Below are 22,776 nucleotides of genomic sequence, written 5' to 3'. Positions count from 1 at the left end.
CTTTTTTTTCAAAATTAAACATGAGCACCATGGAGGTACCCATAGTGGTCCTGTTTAATATTGAAAAACATCATCCACCTCTAAGGGTGGCTGTTCACGCATGAATATTCATTTTTATAAATAGCGCCTACATTTTATTATAAGGAGCAATGATTGTAATGGTTGATTTTGCTATTCTCCGACTCAAGGCGTTTTTCTCTCTCAATATACTTTGAGTAGTCAGAACCGATTTTTACTATCTCCTGTATCGAGTCCCGTATAGTGGCGAACTAGGGGATGAATTCGGGTTTGCGCACTTTCCAGTAACCGATTTCAATAAAACTTGGTAATTGCATGTATAATTCTACGAACTTTTGAGGTCGGTTTTTTTAGTACTCTGTACTGAGATTATTGGAATATACAGAGACATACACACAGGTCAGTTGTTGGTGCTGTACTATTTCAGCTTTCTAATTTGTGATTTCAGTGCAAACGAGAGTTGATATTTAAAAGTGATATAAGGTCCATTTGCCTGATGAGTTGCCAGGGATAGATGGCCCTTATTTCGTCTCTATTTCTGGTTATATACGTGATGTTTTAATGCAATGAAATTTATATAAGTACTAACATAGTTGCTAAGTTTTACTAAAAAATTATGGAAACTTTTTCTGATACAAAGTACTTGGTACTTGGTGTAACGGGCTGGACAGCAACTCGACGTCAAGGCGCCTATTTTTTAAATATTGTTATTATAATTTTGGTTTTCTATTTTATTATTAATATAACACACATGAATAAAATATAGTCGGCCTTTTCTCCCCCTGCCACTGCGACAAATTCTTGTGTCCAATAAAATGTTACATAAAATCTTTTTGTTGCAGTACATGGCCATAGACACAAGCCCTCTCAGTGTCTATGTTATGCACCCATTTTGGAACAAGGTGGTGGAGGTAAGTCTGTGATTTTTAACCAGGAATCGAAAGATAACGACAATTCCGATAACATTCGCTACGTTATGAGTATTATCTTTTGATAACGTTTCCCACGTTATCGGCATTATGTTGTAATGTAAAATATTTAACACTAAATACACGCTTTTATGGTTAAATTTAAAACGTTTATACATAGTAAAATTATTGGTACATGCACAGGGAACAAAAATAACATTGTACGTCGTACGTATGGGAGGACAACCTCCCATGCGCCTTTCTTTATTACGCGAAAGTGTGCACTTGTACAAACCGCGCTGTTGCTTATATGGAGTTAGGCGTGAAACACACAGTGCGGGTCGGGCGCGAGTCGGTTCGGGGTCGCGGCGGGTATAATGGCTCGCGTACACCTAATTCGTCATCGGCCGAAGTTTGCTCGGGCGACGACGGCCGAACTCGGACGATCGAATCAAACACTTGCAAAAGAAAGAGAGCGCATACACAAACACCCCCGTCATCGTCCGATGACGCCCGAAAACGGCCGATCAACCGTCGGTCGAGTCCGTTTTTGTTGGGATTTCTCGGCAGTCTGCAGTATAAATTGAGCGTATTTATAGTTTAATTTAATCATACAGTCGTTTCTGTCAATGTTGTTATCTACCTAAACGACTATGGTTATTGAAAAATTAATTAGTTCTGTTTAAAACTGACCAACATTGTGCGATAAACATTCAAAAAATTACAATAAAATAAAGGTGGTATTCACCCAGCTGTCTTCTGTACATAAATATTTATTAACCCACCACGCCGATGTCGCCGACGTTGACATCGACGAATTAAATTGCGGTATGAATTTTGTAAAAGATACATTTCTTCGAATTCCTACATTTTAAAAACGCGTCTTCACTCTGTTAAGCAACACAGTCAACTACAGAATACCGGCAACGTCCTGTGTCGGCATAAGTAGTACACTGTTGCAGTGTAAGCACATACACGTCTGAGTTACTCGTCCGGGTAGTTCTGTCCGACATCGGCCGACAAAATCGGTTTAGGTGTACCATAATTCCGTCCGCCGACCCGCACCCGCTTTCTGTGTGTTTCACGCTTTATAAGTAGTTGAAGAAATATTATTTGCACAGATTATTTTTATCTCTTGGAACGGCTTATCCTTTCTATTACAATAGGGTAATAAAACCATTAACAATTGTTTTACTTAAAGCGTACATGGACCTAATGATCTTGGTCCATCGTACGAGTCATGAGCGCGCTAATTGCTTTTTCTGAATTCTAATTTTGAATTATTTCTTTACTCATCAGTGGGGCTAGCACGAAATGGCGCGATAAGCGCGAGAGCGACAAATAGCGCGATATACTGCCGTTCTCGCATAGAGATTGCAAATAATACTTCGCCAACAATACCATACTTGTCTTATTGAGCTATGGTAATACGTATTCTTGTCCTTAAATTCTAGTTACGTCATCTTTTTTAACCGACTTCAAAAAAGGGATGAGGTTCTCAATTCGACTTTGTTTTTTTGTATGTATGTTACACGATAACTGCGATAATTTGGGAACTGATTTTTTTGTTGGAAAGAGGGTACCTCAGTAGTGATCCCATTTAATTTGGAAAATATTCCACTTCTAAGGGTGGCAAACTAGGGGATGAATGACTTTTAAGGTCGGTTTTTTTATTATTATTGTTATCAGTATTATTGTTTCGGACACTTATTTTAGACCATGAGCTAAATGATAAACTATTATTTAAACTAAATTATTATATGCCACAAATGACGTTTTGTAATAATGAACCCGTTTTCCGTATGAGTCGTTGCGTATATTCTCTCAGAGTCGCTCCTATTTGAATACTTGTAAAGGAAAATTGAACATGTTGAATATTTTAACATTTTTGTACATTACTTTCATCACGGGAGTTTCGGTCTCGAAAGTTCCTCAAATCTCGATGATCTTTTGTCATTTCCGAGACTAATTTCAGTCATTGTTCAGTCTCGGGAATGCGTGCCGTATTCCAGCGCGACCATGGTCGAGTTTTTGAAACAAATCTCTTGATAATATCTTTTTTTAACCCGCTCACATTCACGATTTAAGCTTCTTCATAAATAAAATCGATTGTGATAAAAAAATGTAATCGGAAACGCATTAGGACATCACTAATTGATTAGAATTCGAGCTGTCAAAAGTTAAATAAATGTTTGAACGGAGTATAGACATACAGTTTTCGTTATTTACACAATTTTTCTACGTAAATACACCTATCAATGAAAATAATTGAATATCCAATATCTTCTAAACAAAGGGGCGACTAATTGTAAAAGTTCGCGACTAGAAACGACTAATTCACGACTTTTTCTGGGTGCAATCAGATCTAAGCTAGGAGCTGTGGTTCTCGAGATTCAAAAATGGTGCCGCCGGAATAAGCTTATTTCAGCGTGGACATTAAAACACCTTAATAATTGACGTTTTATGAATCCAACCGCTTCAGCCCTGCAGTGTTCACTTTAAAACCAGTTGACGAATCTTCTATATTTAAAATTATTAGTAAAACTTCAACCAATGCCCAAGGTATTGATGGTGTAAATCATGAGATGATTTTTCTTACTCTGCCGTATACTATTGGACTTATTACTACCATTGTCAACCAATCTATACGCACCGGTATTTTTCCCGACATATGGAAAAAAGCCATAGTTAAACCGATACCAAAAGTTAATGATCCAGCTGAACTTAAAGATCTCCGTCCCGTTAGCATCTTACCTTACATATCGAAAATCATTGAAAAAGTTGTAGCTAAACAAATGATAGAGTTCCTCGAAGCGAATAATATACTTCCTGAGAAACAGTCTGGCTTTAGAGCTGGCCGTAGTACGGCAACAGCGCTGTTGGACGTTGTCGACGACATTTTGGCAGGACAAGATGTAGGCAAGGGTACAATCCTCGTTCTCCTTGAAGTTTCCCGTGCTTTCGACACAATTAACACAAACCTCCTCGTCTCGAAACTGGCATATTACGGCTTCGACAGTACTGCTTTGAAATGGTTTGCTAGTTACCTGGATGGTCGTTCACAGAGAGTTGAAGTTAGCTTCGACGATGGTTCGAGAGGTGTATCGAATTCTTCTCCTGTTAACAGGGGAATTCCACAAGGGTCGATCTTAGGGCCGATCCTCTTTATCTTGTACAGTGCAGATGTCTGTAACTCGATAGAAAATTGTAGATACCATTTATATGCCGATGATCTCCAGCTGTATATTACTTTCAAGCCATATGACACTGCTACGGCTGTTAATAAACTCAATGCAGATTTGGAGCGAATTCGAAACTGGGCTGTCCGTAATTGTTTAGTTTTAAACCCAGACAAGTCGAAATTCATGGTGCTGGGCACGAAAAGTCAAAAACAACAAATCAATAATCACGATCTAAAAATTAGACTAGGGGGCAATGTAGTTCAGAAGGTAACAGAAGCGCGTAACTTGGGGGTTATAATGGATAGTGATTTAAGGTTTGAGAAACATGTCACGGATATTGTGAGTAATTGCTTTTATAGATTGAGGGTTTTATATCGTGTTCCTCAATATCTTAGCGTAGATGTGCGAATCCATCTGTGTGAGGCTCTGATTCTGTCAAAAAAAAGCGCTTTAAAACATAAAGCATGGAAGTCCCATGTGCCTGCAGTATCACCAGTAACCTTTTCAGTTCAAAACCGGAACACAGTAATGGTCACATTACTGCGTTCCGGTTTTGTACCATAAAAAAAGCAACACGTCAAACGTCGAAAAAATTTAGTTTAAAAGACAGTTATTACCTCTGATTTACTGTGACAATGACCCAGTAACTTGCACATTATCGGTCATATACAAATAACTGTTTAATACTTTAATAGCGTGCAATTAAATTTGATAACAAAATGGCGTGATTTGCTTTATCAACAAAGGTAATGTTACGAAGTATCAAATGCTCTATCTAATCTACTTCGATAAAGAATAACTAACCTTAACTGGCAGTTTTTATTACAAACGTTATCTTTTGTAAAGAATTCTGCCAATGTCGACAAGTTTTTTAGTAGCACTGGAGCTCCTTGTAAAAGAATTCGTCCAGGGACTGTACTAAGTACTGCCGCCATACCTATTTGTGCCGCCAAGCAGTAATGTCTCTCTTTACATTCTGGTACATGAATCAGGAAAGCCGTGTGGGTGAGTTCTCGGATCCATGGAGGATAGAATGCGAGGTGAGCAAGAGTGGGTTGAGCTCACCCTTTCTATTCAATTTATATGTGAATGCGCTGATTGAGGAATTTGGCGGCAAGCAGGTCGGTTTTTTTTAATAATAACGCACACACTCAACATAGCCCCGCACTAGGGAAACCCTGTGTCGCCGGTCACACATAGACCCAATACACCCAAACTCATGAGAGAAATAAATGTAGGCCATACAAATATTTCTCTCGACTCGGGAATCGAACCTGGGACCTCTGCGTGACAGTCCGCCACGGAGAAGGTTGCTTTATTGAGGACGTATGTGTCAATAATTTTAGCTGCGCGGATGATATGGTACCGCTGGCACCTTCAGTTGGCGCAATGAGAAAGCTAGTTATTATATGTGAGTCCTACGCGGAGTCACATGATCTAGCTTACAAAAGTTAAAAAGACAGTGTACATGGTCTCTAAGGCGGGAACAAGTGACCACTTCCGTTAAGTTAACTGCTTCCGTGGCCGAACGGTTACCATGCCGGACTGCCACGCAGAGGTCCTAGGTTCGATTCCCGGGCCAGGAGAAATATTTGTATGGCCTACATTTATTTCTCTCGTGAGTTTGGGTGTAATTTGTGTTTGTCTATGTATGTGTCCATGGCACCCGCGACACAGGGTTTCCCTAGTGCGGGGCTATGATGAGTGTGTGCGTTATTATTATTATTATTATCTAATTTTGTACTACTCCTGTTACTCAACGGTGTTCGTCTTAAAAAAGTATTTCAATTTAAATATCTTGGGCATTTGGTCGCATTGTCAGTTCGGGCGAGGATGTTGGTTGTTTGCTAGATTTTTTTTTTGTAATATCAAATGACGGGACGAACCAGTTGTGCGCCTGATGGTAAGCTACATGCCTGTCCATAACAGTTTCGGTATCATTCAGAGCTTTAAATCATAAAAATCTGAATGGCACTGTCACCTACTTGAGACTAAGTTAACAAGTCCCGGTGCCTGTAATTTCGCCACTACCTAATTGCCACTTGCTAGATGTACGTATATAGTGAGGATAGCATTGTTTAAAGCATTTTGTACATCACTGTACGGCAAGTTTGTGGTTCAAATACACCCAAAAATCGCACAGATGCAGCTCCCGCGCTTTTGCAGTGCTTCGGGCATGTTCGCAGATGCTCGCGTGGACGGCTTTGACTTAGTCTGCCGAAAGAGCTGTAACGGCATCCTGAAAGCGATAGCTATTATCCTAAATAGCCCGATGATATATGCAAACTCACACAGAGGCCAATTTCATTGTTAGTTATTAAGTATCAATCTAGATTAAGCTCTACTAACATTAAAATGGATCTGTCTGAAGTAAATAAATTATTATTTTTATATATTTTAGACTCTCACCTCTCCCAAGGCCTAAAATATTTATTATTAATGTCAGCATTACCGCGTTCTGGTTTTGGAGGGTATGGGTGCTAGTAAATTATAGGTACATGGGACTTGTTATCTTATGTGTCACGCACGCACGCACGCACTCACGCACACACCCGCATTCGCACACACGCACACACCCACATACGCACACACGCACACACACACACACATTTTTGCACTAGATAGCCTATGCTTTATTTTGTAATTTTATTTGTATTTTTGTATTAAGTTTATATCACGTTTTCTTACACTAAGAGGGAGTGAGCCTGGTGATCTGTAACACAGGTATCCAACCTAGTACAGACTCCAGCTCTCACTAAGGCACTTGATATTTGTTATTTTTATTCTTTGTAATTAATAATTGTATTTTTAATGTACTCATACACTGTAACTACAACCTTATTGAGAGAAAATAAAGTATATTGTATTGTATTGTATTGTCTCAGAGCGATACAATGGCCGTGCCCCTCAGATCTTCGCGATTTAAAGCTCTGAGCGGCAATGTAACTGTTATGGACAGGCGTGTAGCTAAACCATCAGGCGCACAGCTTGTTTGGCCTGTCACATGTTATTATAAAAAAAAATCTGATTCCGCGTGGTCACTCCCTTGGACAAGCATACATTATATCGGGTGCATAATCATAAGTATTTGCTATACGGCGTGATGATGACAAATAATAGAATCATTTACAACATTATTTAGCTCTGACGCAACATCGAACCACTGTTAATCATCAACATAAGCATAAATATGATGCCAACATTATTAACAACAGTTAGTAAGTAAGTAAGTAAATAAACAATAATAAAACCTATCGAGTTCTTAGGTTTTCGCGATTGTTACACATAGGAAATGAAACTATTTTTCTGGATTTTATTTCAAGCACCGGAGGAGTGCGGTCTCTCTTATATTGGACAAACGAAGCGAAGTATTTGTACCCGCGTCAAAGAACATATAGCTGATGTCAAACACCGTCGCGTAAGCAAGTCTGCAGTCTGCGTGCGTGTCATGAATAAACCTACACATTCAATGAAGTTTGACAAACTTCAGGTCCTTGCAAAAGAAGTCCGTTATCTACCCAGGATGCTGCGAGAGGCCATTGAAATTAAAAAAACATCCTAATTTCAACAGGGAAGATAGTTGCTCCGTACCACCAGTTTGAGATCCAGTATTTCCTCTAATGAAAAATCCCAAACAGACATAAGACTGCACTACTAATTAATATGTTTTAGTTTATTCTAATTTCTATTATTGATTAATAATAAATTGAACTTAATAAAAATTCATTCAATAAAATAATTTGTAACACGTAATGTAGCGTAAATTGGAATGTTTCCTTTGTAAAATTAAAAATAAGGTATTTAATTAATAACTATTGTAACTATAGTAAAAAAAATAGGGTAGTTTGCATCAATATTAGACATAACTGGTTGAAGACTGTACCACCTTTTTTTTTTTGTTAATCCGGGGGAATCTGCTTACAGATACCCCGGCCCCGCGGGGGCAGAGCCTGGGTTATGTGGGACTGGGCTGAACCCTGAAGGGGAGCAGCCCGACCGCACCAAACCCCCGGAGTGTTCCTCCTCTCCGCTGTAGGTGGGGGTACGGGTACGCTGTTGCACTCGTCCGCGCCCCCACCAGCGGCTGGCCGCGCTCTGCGCAGCCCCTCCCCGAGAAGGGAGACACATTGGTCCCCCGACTCCGAATGTAAGGCTCGCCGAACACCAGACGAGCCTTCCATCCCGGGCCCCTTTATGCTGGGCAACGAACTCTTAGCTTCACCGTGGGATGAAATCGACCACGGCTACTAGAGCCCCCCCGCCACGACAAGGCGGGAACCCCTTCGGGGGGGAGACTGTACCACCTCAGTCAACCGTGACTATGGGACCTGTAAAGGGCCCGAAACGTCGGTTTGTTTGAAAAAAAAAAACAAATATACGCGATTTAAATCCGGAAAAATAGTTTCATTTCCTATAATAATAAAACCGTCCATTATGACAAAACTTAGGTAAAACTCAGATTGCCGCGGAACGTAAGGGAAGTCGATTTCTGTAGCCATAGCTTAATAATATATACCTACTGTAAAGTTACGCTGTTGTAATCTAATTAAATTCAAACTTTCAAATGACATAATTCTGCTTATTATAAGACGTATTTCTTATTATAGGACATATTTTTATTTTATATTATTATTAGATAAATAACAATTGTAATTAATGATTGAAACCTCGGCCTACCTCTGCTCTTATTGTTACCCCTAATAAGGGATTAATTTTAAGACATGTACCATATGCAATAAATATATTGAGTATTAACTTTATGTCAATTTTGTAACGTACAAACAAGATACGAGCGAAAAAAAAACAGATCACGCCTCTTCCGAAGAATTCCGGATTCCTTACCTATCTTTGCTGCCAAGCCGTAACATGAGTATTTATATAGGCTTTGAAGGGAAAGGGTTTTGCTGATATTGCAGGCAAATGGGACTTGTGTCTCAGAATGATGGGCAGTGGCCAGGCACCTTGTGATTTAAAGCTCTTAAGTGGCACAGTGTTTTGGCGTGTCGCTTACCACCAGGCGCACGACTAGTTCATTCGGTCACTTGGTATCATAAAATAATTATAACTTTTTTTATTAAAAAACCGATCTCAAAAGTTAGTTGAATTACATTTGCCAAGTTTAATTTGAAATCCGTTACCGGAAAGTGCGCGTAGCCGGATTCATCCCCTAGTTCGCCACCATTAGAGGTGGAATATTTTCTTTAAATTTAAATGGGACCAATATTGAGGTACCCTCTTTCCGACAAAATAGAATCATCAAAAACGGTTCACAAACGCGTAACATACGCACAAAAAAAAAACACAGCCGAATTGGGAACCTCCTCCTTTTTGAAGTCGGTTAAAAAGTATATTATTGCCATAACAAAATTATATCGTTCCTCTAAAATTACAAGTAACTTAAAATTTCGACGAAATAAGTTTTAGACACAGTCCGATTGAAAACTTTATGTAAGAATTTTTTTTTTCTTTAAAATTGTTAGTTTCGTTCAGTTAGTGTTGCGAGGACGATATTCACAAGTTAGTTTAAATTACTAATAATATTCTTACTTGCATTCTCGACTAACGGTGGGCGTACATTTGTGTCACCTTATCGTACTTTATCTCCGCGGTGGTGTTACACGGACGTGTATCACATGATCGCGTATCATTTCACGTCCAAGTCTAAATCAGAGGTTCCCAAAGGCTTGTGTCTCGTAAACCACGTGGCAAACTTTTCAAATATTCAGGGTTATTACTACAATACCTATAGTGCGCTATCTCAATCGGAATAAGTTTTGAGAAAATCCACTTTTTGTAAATTCTACTTTCGCACCTTCTAAAAGAAATCTTTTTGAAGATGTTAAAACTTATTTATATGTATTTTTGACTAATAGATTTAATGACATGCCTAAATTATCCATAAATTTTACTATTGTAGTGAGATACCGGTAATCAAAAGATTATAAAGAAAGCCGCCGAATCTATTAGTAATCTAAGGAAAAATTGATTTATTAAAAATACTTCGTTGGTGGTTTTTTAAATGTTTTAAGTTAGATAGCGCTGTTTCTATTATACCATTAGGTGCGAAATTGTTATAGCTATTTATTGATATAAAAAAAACTAAATGGGCGTATCTCAGAGATAACGCCTTTCGGCTTAGCAAGGCAGTCTATTATGGTGTAAAAACATATATTATGTTACGATGATTTGGTGTTGGAATAACTTGTCTCCTTCAATAACAAACTGGTTACTTTCGAGGCAAAGAATGGCAACAAAGTGGATGTAGTACAAGGTAATTTGTAAAATACTGACAACCTCACAGGATTGTATTACTAACATCATAAACAACAACTTTTGTTTCATGGCTTTTAATTACTTATTGGATTTTGCTTTCATACAAAAATATTTAAATACCGCTCTAAACGATGATAACTCTGTGCAGTAGCAAAAGAAAGCACGTGGGAGGCGTTGGTAAACAACGTACTACCAAACAGATCTGAAAAATATCAGACAGTACAACAAAATAATGAAAGCTTATTTCTGATAAATTTCTGGTGTTTGTGAAAAGTCATGGAATGGCTGCAAGGTTGATAGTATTATACAAATAACCCTGTATATTCTATGAATAAATATAGTATATACATTATTGCAGAGACTGGGAAGTAACGGAACGCTGCCGAGGCATGTATAGTGCTTTTCTTAAACAATGTGCGGAGATAATAAAAGACTAAAGAGGCTGTGTACAATAAAAAAGGAAAAAAATATTAAAAGTAATTATAGACATGTTAATTGGTAGCCTTGGTAGCCTAATGGTTTGACTTACTACTGTATTTTTGTAATCGGTCTTCTCATTAGAACTCATTTTAGCGACGAAAGTACAAAAAAGACGAAAGAAACAGAAAAGAATACCTCAGCAGTTTAATTTACTTGGCCGCCTTTTTTTTAAAAAAAGTACACGGAACAGACTTGGCAGATGGCTGTACAAGTTTTTCTATTGCCTGATAACATAATTCATAGTAGATATAGATTCAAAAGTGTAGAACAGCGCACAGTAATGGATTTTCATACTTTGCAGATCTAGGACGAGAAGATGTCGCACGGTCCTTAAATGATAACATTTCCGTGTTCGTTTTTTGAAATTAATGCAAACATTTCCGGGCATGTTTGGGAAAAATACTATTCCATACAATATCGCAGCGAACATATATACAATATCGTTGCATTAGTAAATAAGTTTCTATATAAACAATTGTCACGCATAAATTGATACAATGGGAAAGACGTTATCGGTCTCGGCGAACGTTAGAAATAGCTACCTTGAGTTTACAGTGTTAGTCGCTACCGACCGCAACTCGTGAACAATTTGCGAATTGCCTAAGGCACATTGTACAGCGCCCCTAGCGGGCTCAAAGAGAACTAATACTTGATCATTCATCTCTTTGTAAAATATAGGCCGTAATGGCCCCCATATCTTATTCATTCTTCCATATCAAGATCTTATGGGGGTACTCTCCTAACATCTGGGTGGGAGGAGGAGGGTGCTTCTACTGCTTCCTTTTGAGAGATTTTTTTATAACATCAAGTGACGGGACGAATAAGTTGTCCGCCTGATGGTAAGCTACACGCCTGTCCATAACAGTTACAGCGCCACTCAAAGCTTTAAATCACAAAGATCTGAGGTGTCCTGTCACTGCGCCCGACACTCTTGAGGCATACATATGCCTTTAATTTCACCAGCACCCTTACCTTTCGAGACCGGAACACTGCGTTCCGATGCTCACATTATTGCTTGGCGGCAGAAATAGGTATGGTGTCAGTACATCCCAGGACAAACTCTTTCACAAGGAGCTCTACTAATGTATCATTACCGCGATGCAAAAACTTTATGCAATACGTTATTTATTTATAGCTTTTAATCCAATTTTAAAACATACACTGTAAATGATAAATATGTACAAACATCTATTCACATAGCGTTACTTAGTCATTCATCTCAAGGAAATCTGCCTTATGAATGAATATTTAATCAATTGGCGATTTCAAATGTTATTTACTTAGTGTTCCATTGAATGTGAATTTTTTGTAAAGCTATGTGTTTTCTTCTCCACAGATAGTACCAAGATGGGTAGCACCCAACGTCCTGACCTTCGCTGGGTTTCTCCTAACAGTCCTGGACTTCTTACTCCTGTCCTACTACGATTACAACTACTTAGCGGCGACTTCGATCAATGGAACTACCGTGAACGCGCCGACGAATGGACATAGTGAAGTTGTACCGCAGTCTCTGTGGAGTGTGTTGGCTGTCTTTCTTTTCCTTGCTTATACGTTGGGTGAGTTAATTTGGTTTCAAGTCCTTTAATTAGTAATAAATAAAATAGTCAAAATATTGGAGATAATAATCACAGAAAGTAAGAGCGGTTACATACGGCGACCTTCAGCAGCGATGCAAACGCGATCCAGTAGCGAATAGCGCCTGAACTAACCGATAAAAATTTGATTACTATAAAAAATACGTTATTTTGTTTTTCCTTTGAAAAAATATTTGTGTAACGGTTTTTGTAAAAACAAACACCGATATACAAATTCGTTTTCGCGCCGCCGAAACGCCGCCGCGACACTTTTTTGTCGGCGCGCCGTCGCCTGTTGGCTTATTATCGGCGCTCATGTCTAGTAGTAATGCATACGCTTATCGTCTACTTTTACACACGCGCGCGCGTGCGAGGTTTTAAGCAGCGATGAAGAGTGCACAGGGTCGTACTTTGCGTCTTTAGAGCTACTGACGCTTCCCTATCTGCTGATACTCCAGTTAGCCATGTATGCACGTAATCACTTGTATCAGTTCGCACAGAGATGCGATAATGAGCGGTACGCACTGCGGAACGAAAGCAGGCGGCTTTCGTCGCGGCGATCTTCACCGGCTGGAGAAGGCCATCGTGTATACAAACGACGTACGTGTCGTGTATACATACGAGCACGTCTTCCGCTTTAGGCTAAAAATGTGGCTAATCCAGTTAATTTATCGGCATTTTTTAATTTTAAATAATGTTATTTTTATTCGCTGTAGGTTACTATTTTTCTTAATTATCAGTTTATAACGAAATTCAATACATTTGTTTAGTTAACATTGTCATTGACATTGAAGGTAATAAATTGACATGTAATGAAAATTATGAATAAATGATTATGATTTGCATTTGATAATGCGTAGAAAACATTTTGCTATTGATAAAAAAAGTCAACCTGTATAAGTTGCATAGGCCCTTAGTGAGGAGATGAACCATTAGAGACAAGAGAGCTAATCTAATTCCCTTTTAGACGGTATCGACGGCAAGCAAGCCCGCCGTACGCAGACTTCGGGCCCCCTTGGCGAGCTGTTCGACCACGGGCTGGATTCGTACTCCGTGTTCTTCATCCCAGCATGTCTATATTCCATAGTCGGAAGACTGGATTTCTCCATATCGCCGTTACGGTGAGTGAATTCTTGAATCTTACAGGTAGTCCCGATCTATATTTGAAGTAGATGACAAATTTGTACAAATTATTTTAGGCTGGTTTCAGAGCAGTGCGGATTTATCTGCGGACAGTCCGCGTGGAAAATCGAAACGGAGTAACGAATGGTGGCGTTAGAATATCGTTTTACAGTGACGCGGAACTCTGCACCAGACACATGCGTTCATTGTAGGCGACTGTTTTCGGTGGATATCCGCACTAAATTAAAATAAATAAAATAAAAATAAAATAAAATGCATTTATTTCGGACTACAATAAGATTCATAAAAATTTTGGTATTACAGCAAAAACTTAAATAACTATGTTAGTACGTAAACTTAAATGAAGAGAGGACCAGTGCCTTAGCAGTCCACTGTCCCATCTGTGTGCAACAACTGTCAACAGTTTGCGGCAGCTGGCGCGTACCCTACGCAATGTCGCGTCGAAGCCGTCAACTCTCGCATCCGCGGACATCCCGGACACACTACAATGTCACGGCAGCCTCAACAGAACCCTGAACGCTTCGTTGTACTGTACACTCATTGCATTAAATACTCGATTCAAAGCATTGCGGATTCTACGCATGCGGATGGCCCTCAGGCGGACAGTCCGTACGGACCGCACGCACAGCTATGAAACCAGCCTAACTGACTCCGTGGCCGAAAAGACCGACATAAAGCGCGAGATACTGCTATTCTCGCATATTGATCTGACACGCAGAGGTCCCGGGTTCGATTCCCGGACTTGGAGAAATATTGGCATTACCTATACTTCTTTATCTCGTGAATTTGGATGTAATTAGTGGTTGACCATGTGTGTGTAAACTGCACGATTATCTGTCGTTACGACATAACGGATACGCGGCCTAAGGATGCTGGTGAAATGACAGGCACATGGGACATTTCGTATTCCAGAACTCTACTCAATGTAAAGTCAGGACTTGAGTATGATTTAAAACACTAGAACTTAACTGCCTCTGTGGCCTAACGGTTACCATGCCGGACTGCCACGCAGAGGTCCCAGGTTCGATTCCCGGGCCGGGAGAAATATTTGTATGACCTACATTTGTTTCTCTCGTGAGTTTGGGTGTAATTTGTGGTTGTCTATATGTGTGTCCATGGCACCCGCGACACAGGGTTTCCCTAGTGCGGGGCTATGTTGAGTGTGTGTGTTATTATTATTATTATTATTATATTATTATTAGGGTCGTATTTCCAGTGCTTGAAATCATACTTAAATCCTGACTTGAACATTGAGTAAAGTTCTGGAATACGAGTCTCAGAGTGGCACTGAACAGGCGCATCTCGTCCCTGGGTATCTTAAAAAAAGAAAAACTGTCAATAGTTATTATTATTATTTTTATTATCAATCGACGTGTGGTGTTGTGACCCCTTTCAAAATTATAAAATAATATTCCAATCTCTTTTTATAATTTATTCTAGTTGCATTTAAAGATTAAGAGGTCCATGAACATGTTGGAGAATTTAGAAGAAGTCGTTTCTTGTACTAACTAAATAAATAAATAAATAAAGCCACATTTCGTAGTTGTTTAGTTTATATCGTTTGTTGCAGAATGTATTACGTGTTGTGGAACATCCTTTTCAACTTCTACTTGAGCCATTGGGAGAAATACAACACTGGTGTACTCTTCTTGCCTTGGGGATATGATTTTAGCATGTGGGTAAGTGTCAAAAAAGACTTTGAAATATTTAGTAGCCGCGTTGAGGCCCACCCCAGTTCAGCGTTTACTCGCATAGATTTATTCCTACAGCACACCCTTCTGGCGGAAATCTCCAGTAGTGTCCTAAGTCGAGGTCCGTGCCCACTAGGGCGACCTCACACCCGCTACTTGAGCGTGAAACACACTGAAAGCGGGTGCGGGTCGGTTACTATCAGAAGCGATGGCGCCAAAACCCAAACATTACTAATTTAAAACACTACAAAATCTTGATATTGATTGGTCGTAGTTTCAAATTTAAAAAGAAATAACAAATTCTGGATTGTTAATATAATTTAAACTTTATCCTGTTGGCATATCGTTAAAAGTTCAATACTATCAATACCTGTTATTGCAAGTTACGACGTTGTGATATTATATTGAAATTTCAATCAATGTGCTGCCATCTAGCGGTTAATTGCTGAACGACGACGAATTGGATTTATGTAGTTTAGTTTTCCAAAAAAGAAGCGACCATATTGCAGGGGTATAAAGCTTTATTTTCGTTTCTTGTAACAAAAAAAAATATTTCGATAAGCAGAAAATTGAAAATTTATTAAAATATTGCAGTTTTTGGCATATAAATGAATATTATTTGTAATGTATATTATATTTATTTTATAATTCAATTTGTTAATACAGTAAACATATGTAATATAAGTACATTAAAAAAAAGAACAGTAAATTAATAATAATTGTCTTAACTTTCATACTCTCATCATGGCATGTGCACCTGTAATTGGTTAAGCATTTTAACTGTAACACCCTGTCGAATGTGTGTAAAATATTGTTGTAACCGAATGTATTAAGCGTTGGTGAATTTAAATAAATAAATAAATAAAATATGTCTTTCCAATGCTATGAAATACCACCACGGGTAATATTTTTAGCGCGGCTATCCTTTTTGCACTCCAAAACAGCGCAATAAGACATTTTTCTAGAATTTTAAAGAATTTGCACGAAAGAATGACACAACCATACCATACAAAGCGAAAATGGCGTCAAAAACAAACAGGTCTTCGATACCTATAGTTGTCACGCGTCTGACGCTACCTAACCACTTCTACTGTATTTATTGTTCTGTGGTCACCACATATGTAAGTATTGTCTATGAAAGGGTTAATAAGCAAATGAAAGAAGTAGAAGAATGTACATTTTTTTTGTTTGTTGTTTGTTGCTTTACCCTTGTATGTACTATGCGATTACTATTACTGTTTTTTAATTATTTTCTATTTTTATTGTCTCTAATACTCCGATTAAAGGACTTGCATCCAAGGTCATGATATAAATAAAGAAAAAGTCAATAACAATCATTGTAGGCACTATTTTAATTAATGAATTTAATCATGTTGTGATTGGTTCAATCAAGAAGTGTGATTGATTCCTTTCAAATCGACTTGATTCTTCTTCTGTAGGGCCAGCACGACAAGGCGTGACTTGCGCGAGGATAGTAGTATAGAGTAATAGAATATTGTCTCTATGCGAGAATAGCAGTATTTCGGCGTTTTACATCGCTCTCGCGCTAGTCGCGTCCTGTCGTAAGTGAAAAGCACAAGGTTCTATAACGGATATATTATGTTCGGCAGCGCATTTTCATCTTTACAGACGTCGACGTCCACATCTTCTTTCTGTGGTTCCATGAGCGCCATTTGTTCGGTGGAGCTTTTTCTCGCTTCAAATGTAGCAATGGACGTTCTGACCAATTTCTGACGTCCAATCCTTATGTCATATTATGGACGTCTACCATATTCCGCTCATGGCCGTGCTTGAAGAGACCAACAACAATGTGACAAATTTATGTTATTCATTTTTCCAGGCGTCCACGTTTTTCTTCCTATGGACAGGAATTAAAGGGACTGGGTACTATAAGCGCTATATGTTCGGCAGCTACACGCTCGCCAACGGATTCGAGTGGCTCATATACGCTACGGGCTTTCTTACTAATCTACCTGTAGCCATTTACAACACCCACAAGTAAGTGCTTTTTGGCATATTTGTTTTTATTTTATTTAGTTAGTCGACAATTGTTACTTTAGCCAGTCGACAATTGTTACATCGATTAAAAGTCAGAAACATACATGCGAAACCTTAAAACTAAGTGCACAATCTCTTATAGACCAACACGACATGCACAATAAATTATTGCTGATTACTAAAAAGAAATTACAAAAAGAAAAGTGTAAACGTTAAGAGACCATTATAAGTCACTTACAAAATCAAAAAGTGAAATATTAAAAAATAAGCAAAACAAAAAGAATAATTGAATTTGTAGTGAATTGATATTAAATTATTTTTTGTGAAACTACTTCACTAGTTTGTTGTAATTATTAATACCGGATTCGAACCGACATCTTCGGATTTGAAAGACGTCGGTTCGATTGGATCGATTTCTATGTGTTCGATTAATAATTATAACAAGCTAGTGAAGTAATTTCACAAAAAATAATTGAATATCAATTCAATACAAATTTAATTAAAAGTTAATAGCGACACCTCTAGCCGGGGCTGCTAGCTGTAAAGTTACCTAACTGGGCGACAAAATACTTTCATTGATTTGTAATAGATGGCGCTACGGCTAAAAAGTCGTCGAAAACCAAATACAAAGATCCGACATGCAAGCACATGGAAAAATTCGTGAAGTCCTCTGGTTCGTTGCGTGGCTTAGTTGGTATAGCGTCTGACACGGTTTGCTAGAAGACGTTGGTTCGAATCCGGTCGCATCGAAGGAATTTTTTCTAATTGTTCGATCTTTGTAATAATAATTCTAAAAAAAAAATAAGTTTACAGAGTTTTACCACCAGGCACTTACGACGACTTCTTCCTCCCGTCACTTACTATTTAAAAAAAAATCCGAATCCGGTCATTCGGTGTCCTTGACAAGCCTTGTGAGCATTCTATACAACAAAACATCAACAACGTGCAGTACAACGCCGTGTGAACGACACCTTAGGTATATAGATGTCTGGTAACCTATAGTTATGTAATATTGTTAAGGTCTGAACGTAATGTGTTGAAAGTACTTGTAATTTAATTGAATGAATGAAATGATTTGTATTGTTTAATTAACTTTGTTTTGTTTCTCAGATCTTACAAACTGCGTACAGGCAAAATGCGTTCAGCGACAGAAGCCATAAGGCCGCTATGGCCGCTTCTCACCGTGTTCGTCGTGCTCAACGTGTGGGTGCATAAATCTGACACTCTGGTTGAATATGACCCCAGAATGTTGTTTCTACTCATCGGCACTGTGTTTAGTAATGTTGCTGTAAGTGTAGCCTTTAATTACATATAGCACTACTCTATGCAATGCCCTTCGCCAACCAAAGCTGCAGTGACGGCCCAGTTGCTTTCACGTACATTAATAGCGAATCTGAATTCTATTTACTAGGCAACAACTTTTAAATTCCTCTGAATAATAGAATTATAGACCTTCCCTACCGACCCTTTGGGTATACGAGGAGGGCACTATAACCTGTGCGTGCACAGGAACCTACTAAGCACCGTTTCTGACCCTAGATCAGCCAGTGGACAGGGTTGTCACAGACCGTTGTCACGACTTCATCCGGTTCTCAAGAGGCTAGTGCCTCGGATGAGCTGCCCCGGGTGCACGTACAGTACTATCCCTATTTTCCAGATAGGTACCAGAGCTGTAGGCACGCTCACTTCCCGTTGTGCGTTGTACAACTAACGGCGCCCAGCATTGGGACTAGCGATGAAAGAGACTCAGTCTTTTAAGGCGTTTTATAACGACTCGACTCCATTTTACAGGACTCGACTCTAAAATTAAGACTGGAGGTTCGAGTTTTTATTAATAAGGCTCAGTCGTTATACTAAAAGACTTAAACGATCCGAATTGTTTGCAATGGACTCTACCTATTTTAGTTTTATTAAACCCGAATATTATAAATAAAAATGACGTAGTATGTAGCAAGTAATCACGTTTATTTACTTATAATTAAAATTAGGATTCAAAGAGTGATTTAAGCAATAGGTACGAGATTTTAAGACCTAATTATTTAATGATTGCATACAATACTTTTTCAGCGAGGAAATTGAAATAATGAAATGCAACCAATATTTAAAAGTCTATGGAAATCCAGTTCTAACGTGCTCTTTTTTTATTTTGTGTAACATTGTTCTGTAACCACTTTTCTTATTATGAAGTCCTGGTACTTTTTTTTAAACAATTTCTCTGTAATACATAGAACAAATATATACATAAAAATCTCGCCTGTCACCCATTCAGGGGTAGGCAGAGACTGTGGAACTCCACTTAATACGTTTATCAATAGCATGTTTCGTTCATAATTATGGTCAAACGACAGTATCAGACACTAAAATTTGATAAAATACTTTGACTTTAGTTTAGTTTAGTTTGGTTTTAGCCCTAACAAGTCTTTTAAGCTTCTTATGGTTAAAAGACTTCGACCCGAATTAGTCTTCAGTTTTAGTCTTGAGGGTTAAAAGACTAGACTACTCGTGAGGCGTTAAAAATCAGTCAAGGTTTTTTAAAAGGCCTTAAGGGACTGAGTCTCTTTCATCACTGATTGGGACATGATGAGTTGATGGTGATTGGTTCTCGTATTTTCTCAGTGCCGATTGATAGTGGCTCAGATGAGCAGTCAGCGCTGCGATGCGGTGAACTGGCTGCTGTGGCCCCTGCTGGCCGGGGCCCTGGGAGCGCTGGCTGCGCCGCGCTTTGAACCCGCCATCTTCTACGCCCTCACTGCGCTGACTGTCGCCGCGCACCTACACTACGGAACTTGCGTGGTGAGAAAAATATCAATTACTTTACGCTAAAATTCATAAATAAAATATTATTAGACTGTCAGTGGTTCAGTGGTTGACACTCGGCGCTAGATAAGGAGGTCTCGGGTTCAATTCCCGGTAAGACCATTTAGGAAGAGCTGAGATCTAATAACAGTAGAGCGTCTTGTCAAAGTGTTCATCCAGATAAGTCCTACCACGTTTCATGGATACTTTTAAAGGCAACTGCACAGTTAGTATTCAAATAATCAGACGGTCTAACAGTTATTCGAAAACCAGCCTGAACATTAAAACTTGAATACCAAATACCTTGTTTTAGGAACAAATTTTTTTTTGTACAACATATTTGGTACAAAAAACATATAATTTCTCGCCACACTACGAAAGCAGTGTAGACTTTAACTAATTTTACATGATTTGAAATAGTCCAGCTAGATTTGTAAATGCTGGTTATTGTTATAGAATGAATTTGTTTTTCCAGGTCCGCCAGATGTGTGATCATTTCCGAATAAGCTGTTTCTACATAAAACAACGCAGCGATTGACTCTTACAAGACAACGCGTTCTAGGTGACATAACATTATGAGACATAATTTATAATTATGACAAACATTATAACGTTTAACACGTGTTATAATTATGACAACATTATTGTACTTGCTAGACATATCTACAGGGCCGGACTATGTTATTTTTTTAGTGTAGTTATTGGGATGGATTAGTAGTTGGTTTAATTATTTTTACCTTACGAATAATAGTACATATTCTCCCTTACTTACGAAACTTTACTTAGATTATGGAACATTTATATTTTATTTAATTGTTTATTGCACAGGAAAACTCAAATCACATTTAGTAAAACGGAAAACGCGAACATAAACAAAGACGTATACGCAAGTACGCTTGGTGCGTATTACATTCAAGACAAAAAAGGGCTGCGATGTTGAAGTTGTGTTGTACGTTAATAAGCTGCTACTGCTGTGAAAGAGTTGTTCCAGGGAAGTACAGCCACCTCACTTATTTCTACCGCCTATTAGTAATGTAAATATTATTGCGTTCCGGTTTTGATGGGCATGTGCTGGTGAAATTACAGGCATATGTGATTTGTCAAGTTATCGACTGTGAACTGACAACCGGCACTATCTCAATTAATAAAGTTTTGACAACTTTACAGGATGAAGAAAAAATTGTTTGCATAATTTATACAGCGTCTGGTTCATTAAATAAAAATACGTATTGTATATACATACATGTGTAATAAAAATATGTAAAAGCTACGTATTTTTATATAATAAACCAGATGCTATATAAATGATGCAAACAATTTTTTCTTCATCCTGTAAAGTTGTCAAAACTGAGATAGACGGGCGCAGTGGCAGTGCCTTTGCTATTTGAAGCTCTGAGTGGCAATTGCTTATCACCACATATGACTTGTTCTTCCCGTCACACACATATATATATATATATAACAACAATCCTTAGTCCGGCCCTGCATATTCCTATTAAGTAGATCAATAGTCCATAAGCGTTGCATGAAATAGAAATAGTTGTTAAAGAAGTTACATTTTTAACCTAAATAGTTAAATTACTAGGTTGACGGTTAGAAGACTGTCTTTTTTAGAAAGTTTAACATCTCTCAAGGAAACAGCACGGCCAATTGCACGCACGGATTTTATGGAGCGTCCAATCACGAACATTTCTTGTTCGCAAATGCATTCCATGTTCGCTCCTCGCAATCTGTCGCCGAATGGTGATTGGTTGATTTACGTTCTTTTCATTTACAGCGGTAAATTAACAACTAAAGACAAATATAGCGAAAACTACGCGGCTGTATCGCATTTGCGTATTTTTGTACGAGCTGTTCTCAACTCACCTTTTCAATCGACTTTAATTTCTACGTATTTACGTTAAGAGTCAATACAATCTCAAATACCTTTGGTTAATACCGCATAACAGTGAGTGTTGAATCAATAACTTTATAAAAAATATATAATTATAATTGAGGATATACACTGAATACTATTAGTATACAGTGTGAAAACACGATTCCTAAAAATTGGCAGTGGATAAAACACAAACTCACCTCTAAATTTTACAAGAAAACCGTTATATTCAATAGGTGCTTTACATATGATGCATCCTCAGGGGTTGTTGACTGTAGTTGCGCTTGTGTTTATTTTATTAATTTTATGCGGAGGGAGGTTGGGGAAAGTAACTGCATGAAAAAAATACTCAACACAAACGCAGCTATTTTGCACGATTTAACCTTCACTGTGTTCGCGGGGTAGCAAATTATATAATACTTCCATTTTTATTATCATGGACTTCCGCAAAGTAACGCCTGAATCTATTAATTACAAGTATGCATAATTGAAAAGTACATAAATGTTGTGGTTGTGTGTTATGTTACGTCACAGTTTAAAAGATTGTGTGCTCAAATATTTTTTATCGAATTTTTTTTCATGATCAAAATATTGTTTTTTAATCACGATTTTTATGCAATACTGCCCCCGTAGCATGGCTACGCATGATAGTCGCAACGCGCGCGATAAAATTGAGATAAGCGCGCGCTATTGGCTATCTAAATTAGATCTGGACCCCGATTCAGAATTCTTCGATATTTTAATCGAATCGTTCGACTGGACATCGTTCTCGAATTTAAAGGCGCTTTCCGAGCCATTCAAATATTCCGAGTTAAACGTACGATACGGATTCGGATA

The 22,776-nt window shown here is 38.3% G+C and overlaps 1 protein-coding gene across 2 annotated transcripts; it reads left to right on the top strand.

Moving 5' to 3' along the window:
* The first annotated feature begins 866 nt into the window (after positions 1-866).
* Positions 867-21,198, top strand: LOC113239811 (ethanolaminephosphotransferase 1-like). 2 transcript variants are annotated; one of them, XM_026476953.1, is made up of 9 exons: positions 867-929; positions 12,198-12,417; positions 13,403-13,556; positions 15,149-15,257; positions 17,110-17,267; positions 18,378-18,555; positions 19,884-20,060; positions 20,539-20,650; positions 20,688-21,198. In XM_026476953.1, exons 1-8 carry the CDS (start codon positions 900-902, stop codon positions 20,599-20,601), a joined length of 1,089 nt encoding a protein of 362 aa, XP_026332738.1. In that variant the 5' UTR covers positions 867-899; the 3' UTR covers positions 20,602-20,650; positions 20,688-21,198. The 2 variants fall into 2 exon arrangements, with proteins under 2 accessions (XP_026332738.1, XP_026332737.1); XM_026476952.1 differs by having other exon boundaries at positions 20,539-21,198.
* Positions 21,199-22,776: the final 1,578 nt, after the last annotated feature.

The sequence above is a fragment of the Hyposmocoma kahamanoa genome, unplaced genomic scaffold (genome assembly GCF_003589595.1).
Source record: "Hyposmocoma kahamanoa isolate Upper Pololo Valley unplaced genomic scaffold, ASM358959v1 116, whole genome shotgun sequence".
In the NCBI taxonomy this organism is placed as follows: Eukaryota; Metazoa; Arthropoda; class Insecta; order Lepidoptera; family Cosmopterigidae; genus Hyposmocoma; species Hyposmocoma kahamanoa.
Note: the sequence above shows the minus strand (reverse complement) of the source record. Positions and strands in the feature narration are given on the sequence as shown.